The sequence below is a fragment of the Leptodactylus fuscus genome, chromosome 2, assembly GCF_031893055.1.
Source record: "Leptodactylus fuscus isolate aLepFus1 chromosome 2, aLepFus1.hap2, whole genome shotgun sequence".
NCBI classification, from domain to species: Eukaryota; Metazoa; Chordata; class Amphibia; order Anura; family Leptodactylidae; genus Leptodactylus; species Leptodactylus fuscus.
Window position 1 is genome coordinate 95,744,088 of NC_134266.1, and position 6,782 is coordinate 95,750,869.

A 6,782-nucleotide genomic window follows, 5' to 3' on the forward strand; every position below is an offset into this window, starting at 1 on the left:
TCCTTGCGCTGGTTCTGAGGAAAAAAAAATCGCCCGAGCTGCCGCCGCCCAAAGCGGTCGCCTCACAGCGCCTCATTAGAGGTGCGGCACTGTGTATAAACTGACCAAACCGACAATGGCCAAAGATTTTCAATGTAAATAAGTGTAAGCTTATACATTTTAGGTAAAAAAACACACAGTTGTTATGTCTTTAATAGATCAGTACTGGGAAAGTCTACTACAGGCTAAGGTCCCACGTAGCGGGCCACAGCAAAAAAGTGTTGTGGGAAAAACCGCGGTGGCAATGCTCTGCACTTTTTGCTGAAAGTGCTCAGAGGTTCCCTCTGCAGACTTTATGCTTCCATGATACTTATAGGGAAACTGACGATGTTTCCATAGGTCAAATTGACATGCTGCGATTTCCAAAGCCAATGGTTTTGGAAATCATAAAATATCTGTATATCTATATCAATAAATAAATAAATAAATATCTATATAAAAAATTTAAAAAAACAGCAGCTTACGCCACATGGGTCTCCAGCCAAAAAAAAGAATTTGGAAATAATTGTTGATAGTAAATTAAATTATAGCATGCAATGCCAGTGTGCTGTATCCAAAGCAGAATATTGTCATGTATTAAGAATGGTATGACATGTGGGGGAGGTAGCTTGGGCAGCAGTGTGGACCCAAACAGTCAGAGACACATTTGTCTGGTGAACAAAGTTTATTTTAAAAACAGTCCAGGACGGACATGGTTCTATGACACCACACTTGGAGATCAATTCTGATGAAGGTCTAAGTGACCGAAACGTCAAAAAATACTATTGATCTATTGCTTCCTCTACAATGTGATTTTTTTCCATATGGGTATAATATGGACAGTAAGTACGCAGAGGAAAACTCTGCAGACTGTCTGTGAAAAGTGATGCATAAAAAAGCACAATGCATTTCCGCTGCATTTCTTTCCATAGCACTTGCTACGTGGGGCTTTAGCTTTAAAGTGCAACTCTGGCTTCTGTTTGATGGTGTGTTGTTCATTAAGGGGTGTTTGGTGAACAGTTTTGTAATAAACTTACCGGAAATTAACCTATCTAACTTCCTCTTAAGGTTGAGCCCCCACATTTCAGAAACACCGCTTTCTTTGTTGCTGAGGTTTCTGCAGGTTTTTTTGAGCCAAAGCCAGGAGTGGCAACAAAAGAAATGGGAAATGTATAGGAAGTAATTTTACTTCTAACTTCTGACCAATCCACTCCTATACCAAAATCTGCACCAAAACAGCTGTGTTTCTGCAATGTGCATGTTTCTACTATTGATGGTATATTCTTGATAGCAGCTTTAATAAAAAAAACATGCTCTATAATTATTTCTGCCAGGGAAAATCCATACACATTTGAATTGCCAATATACACTCCTTAAAAAAATAAAGGGAACACTCAAATAACACATATTACATCTAAATGAATGAAATATTCTCATTGAATACTTTGTTCTGTAAAAAATTTAATGTGATGACAACAAAATCACACAAAAATTATCAATGGAAATAAAATGTATTAACCAATGGATGCCTGGATTTGGAGTCCCACCAAAATTAAAGTGGAAAAACACATTACAGACTGAGCCAACTTGATGTAATGTCCTTAAAACATGTCAAAATGATGCTCAGTAGTGTGTGTGGCCTCCACGTGCCTGTATGACCTCCCTACAACACCTGGACATGCTCCTGATGAGGTTGCGGATGGTCTCCTGAGGGATCTCCTCCCAGACCTGGACTAAAACAAACTTCTGGACAGTCTGTGGTGCAACGTGACGTTGGTGGATGGAGCGAGACATGATGTCCCAGATGTGCTCAATCGGAATCAGGTCTGGGGAACAAGCGGGTCAGTCCATAGCTTCAATGTCTTCATCTTGCAGGAACTGCTGACACTCTCCAGCAACATGAGGTCTGGCATTGTCCTGCATTAGAAGGAACCCAGGGACAACTGCATCAGCATATGGTCTCACAAGGGGTCTGAGGATCTCATCTCGGTACCTAATGGCAGTCAGGCTACCTCTGGCGAGTACATGGAGGGCTGTGTGGCCCTCCAAAGAAATGCCACCCCATACAATTACTGACCCACTGCCAAACCGGTCATGCTGAAGTATATTGCAGGCAGCAGATCGCTCTCCACGGCATCTCCACACTCTGTCACATTTGTCACATGTGCTCAGTGTGAACCTGCTTTCATCTGTGAAGAGCACAGACTATGCACACAACTTCATCGGTGTCATGCAGACACCAGTGCAGACAATATGTAACTTGTGTTGCGGCAGCCCTTTGGTGGACCCCCAGGGTCAGTGTGCCCCCTCTGTTCCCCACTAGCTACACCTCTGCTTATGATGCATCATTTCTAACTGATACATTTTAACCTTTTTCTCTGTCTCTCCAGTCCTAATACCATTAAGAACTGTAAATGCATCAGGAGTTTGCTTAATTGCCATGAATACTGTACATTCCATTAGTCCTTTACTGAAATGTCTATCTATCTATCTATCTATCTATCTATCTATCTATCTATATGCATAATTTAGGAACATTATATTTTTAATGTTACTTTATTTGAACACTAAAGAAGAATAACCATGGGTAAGCCATAGGGATCAAAGAGTGTGACATATGGAACAATTATTAATAAGATCATTCTTAGAGATCTGTCTTGTTAGTAATTAGTCTCCAGTGGTGTGACCTTGGGGACAAAAAGGAGTATAAATACAGGTATATGTCATATGCATAAAAGCAAGTGAAAAAGAAAAAAAAAGGTAAGCCGATCCAAAAAGACAACGTTCACATTTTAATTTCATTATCGTATTCTGGTTGTACAGTATTTCATGAAAGAACTTAGTTAAATATGAAAAATAGTTCTTGTTACTTGGTAGTATTTATGCACAATACTAGTCAAGTGAGTCATGTGCAGATGTAAAGTATTAGTATAGTAAAATATTAATGGGATATTCCAGCACAAAACATTTCTTATCTTCTTACTGGATAAGTGATATTATTATTATTATTATTATTATTAATTATTATTATTATGAGACTGAACATAGAACAAGGAGGGTCAGACGGAGTGTGCATTGAGCAGTAGTCAAACATGTGCTCCCTACATATGAGAGTTATACAAACAGTTGAGTGACAGCTCTGGAATACACATTTACCCTGAAAGTATTTACTGTGTCTATGTTTTCTCTTATCAGAATTCTTATTGCTATTGACATGGAGGCTCGTCTTCTTGTTAAAGCTCTGGCCTTTATTCTCTTGATGGTTATTGGAATTCCTGGAAATGTTTTCATCCTACTAAAATTTATTTATATCAAAATTATTGAGAAGAAGCTTCTACCAGCTAATGTCATCCTGATGGCCCTCGCCCTGTCAAATCTTCTAGTTGTTTTCTCCCGAGTCATCCCACAAGCTTTGCATGCTATTGGAATAAAGGATTTACTGGATGATACGGAGTGTAAACTGCTTATTTACACATTTAGAGTCAGTAGAGCTATGTGTATTTGTGTCACCAGTTTTCTCAGCTGCCATCAGTGTGTCCTTGTTGCTCCCATTAACAGATATTGGACTTACTTGAAAGAAAAGTTATCCAAGAACGTGACTGTTATTATGATGCTGCTCCTGGCCTTGAATATGTCTCTATATCCTACACCTTTATTGTATGGACGAGCTAAATCAAATTATACTTCGCAATATTCATTAAATCTGGTTTATTGTGATGTAGACTATGTAACATATGTTTCTTTTCTCTTAAATGGGTTGCTATCTGTCATTCGGGAAATCATATTCGTTGGACTTATGACTTTGTCAAGCAGTTACATGGTTGCTATATTATATCAACATGGGAAAAAAGTAAAAGGCATACGTAGTTCTGCCCGGTCACAAACCAAGTCTGCAGAACATCGGGCGACCAGGGCGGTTATTTTATTGGTTGTTTTCTATGTTTTGTTGTATGGCATGGATAATTCTATGTGGATCTACACTCTCTCGCTGTCTGCTGTAAGTCCTGAAATAAGTGACACACGGATATTTCTTGCAGCCTCATATTCTGCTCTAAGCCCTATTGTTATTATCGCCACAAACCCAAAACTTCACAAAGGAAATCAAAATGTATGGAGAAAGAAAATGATTGTCATTCAAAAAGGTGGCATTATGGGTTTTATAAACAGTATAAGCCAGCCTTCTGTAGATCTGACAGCTATTTAGACAAATGTATATAATAACCTGCCTCCCTTTTAATGTGTATTTTAATATGGTGTCCAGAAAAAAAAAAACATACCAAAAAACAATTAAAAAAAAGAAGTCACTTTAAACTGTGTATTGGTTGCAAGGTCAGAAATGTGTCATGTATTGCAAACTTAACTAGTACAGTCATGGCCAAAAGTTTTGAGAATGACACAAATATTATATTTTCACATGATCTGCTGCCCTCTGGTTTTTATGTGTGTTTGTCAGATGTTTTTATCATATACAGAAATATAATCATATTATGAGTAACAAAAGCTTATATTGACAGTTAGAATGAGTTAATGCAGCAAGTCAATATTTGCTGTGTTGACCCTTCTTCTTCAGGACCTCTGCAATTCTCCCTGACATGCTCTCAATCAACTTCTGGACCAAATCCTGACTGATAGCAGTCCATTCTTGCACAATCAATGCTTGCATTTTGTCAGAATTTGTAGGTTTTTGTTTGTCCACCCATCTCTTGATGATTGACCACAAGTTCTCAATGGGATTAAGATCTGGGGAGTTTCCAGGCCATGGACCCAAAATCTCTGTTTTGTTCCCTGAGCCAATTAGTTATCACCTTTGCTTTATGGCAAGGTGCTCCATCATGCTGGAAAAGGCATTGTTGATCGCCAAACTGCTTTTGGATGGTTGGGAGAAGTTGATCTTGGAGGACATTCTGGTACCATTCTTTATTCATGACTGTGTTTTTAGGCAAGACTGTAAGAGAGCCGATTCCCTTGGCTGAGAAGCAACCCCACACATGAATGGTTTCAGGATGCTTTACAGTTGGCATGAGACAAGACTGGTGGTAGCGCTCACCTCGTCTTCTCCGAATAAGCTGTTTTCCAAATGTCTCAAACAATCGAAAAGGATTCATCAGAGAAAATGACTTTACCGCAGTCCTCAGCAGTCCACTCCCTGTACCTTTTGCAGAATATCAGTCTGTCCCTGATGTTTTTTCTGGAGAGAAGTGGCTTCTTTGCTGCCCTCCTTGAGACCAGGCCTTGCTCCAAGAGTCTCCGCCTCACAGTGCGTGCAGATGCACTCACACCTGCCTGCTGCCATTCCTGAGCAAGCTCTGCACTGCTGGTAGCCCGATCCCGCAGCTGAAACACTTTTAAGAGACGATCCTGGCACTTACTGGTCTTTCTTGGGCACCCTGGAGCCTTTTTGCCAACAATGGAACCTCTCTCCTTGAAGTTCTTGATGATGCGATAGATTGTTGATTGAGGTGCAATCTTTCTAGCTGCGATACTCTTCCCTGTTAGTCCATTTTTGTGCAAAGCAATGATGACTGCACGTGTTTCTTTAGAGATAACCATGGTTAACAGAAGAGAAACAATGATGTCAAGCACCAGTCTCCTTTTAAAGTGTCCAGTGTTGTCATTCTTACTTAATCATGACAGATTGATCTCCAGCCCTGTCCTCATCAACACCCACACCTGTGTTAATGGAGCAATCACTAAAACGATGTTAGCTGGTCCTTTTAAGGCAGGGCTGCAATGATGTTGAAATGTGTTTTGGGAGATAAAGTTCATTTTCAAGGCAAATATTGACTTTGCAAGTAATTGCTATTAAGCTGATCACTCTTTATAACATTCTGGAGTATATGCAAATTGCCATTAGAAAAACTGAAGCAGTAGACTTTGTAAAAATGAATATTTGTATCATTCTCAAAACTTTTGGCCATGACTGTATACATATTTGTGTCTTGCAAAAAAAAACAAACTTTACAAAGCAGTGATGTTCCAGGGCCTGCAACACCTGGAATATAAAGTTCTCACATTTCCAGGAAAAGCAAAATGATTTATCAGATATCACAGGTTACCTATTCATTTAACCCATTTATGCCGGAGGTTGAAATTTTTACATTTTGTGTTATGAGGCTGCTGTTCCAATAATGGAACTCTAGGCATAAATGGGCTAAACTATAAATAAGTAACTGCAAGGAACATCTACTATGCGTAACATTAAGTCTACAGACATTAGAAACCACATTAAATCATCAGGGCATCAATGAAAGGTAGTCCAGTTGTGGCAACCTGATTAATAGAAGTATTAAAATATAGGATATAGACTAGTCATCAGTCAGTGGTTCACTATGTACATATTGCATGTTCCCAATGCCATAAAACTTATTTTCACTAGCCCATGTGGCAGTAAGGCTGTGTAATGAAAATAACCTTTATCACAAAAAAATGGACCATTGTATAAGAAATGCTGCCTCTTGTGTCACCCCAGGTACCTCATAGATTGTAAGCTCTTGCAAGCAGGACCCTCAATCCCATTGTGTGAATTGACTTAATACCCTATAATGTCTCTTTTTGTCTGTACTTGAACCCTGCAATTTGTAAAGTGCGGCGGAATATGTTGGCGCTATATAAATAAAATGTATTATTATTATTATTATTTGTACTAATGCTCTTGTGTCTTTTAACCACTTCAGTACCGGGCCAATTTGTGGTCCAGGACCAGACACATTTAAGGTTTATTATGTATGTGCGGTTTTGAGGTCTGTAAAATTTTTCTCGTATGT

At 39.1% G+C, this 6,782-nt stretch overlaps 1 protein-coding gene across 1 annotated transcript; it reads left to right on the forward strand.

Moving 5' to 3' along the window:
* The first annotated feature begins 3,232 nt into the window (after positions 1 to 3,232).
* LOC142196167 (olfactory receptor class A-like protein 1) lies at positions 3,233 to 4,222 on the forward strand. The gene has a single exon (XM_075266391.1). The coding sequence runs from the start codon at positions 3,233 to 3,235 to the stop codon at positions 4,220 to 4,222; it is 990 nt and encodes a 329-aa protein (XP_075122492.1).
* The last annotated feature ends 2,560 nt before the right edge of the window (positions 4,223 to 6,782 follow it).

Bases quoted from the DNA above. Each gene is read 5' to 3' on its own strand.
- LOC142196167 (XM_075266391.1), top strand. From the start codon at position 3,233: ATGGAGGCTCGTCTTCTTGTTAAAGCTCTGGCCTTTATTCTCTTGATG.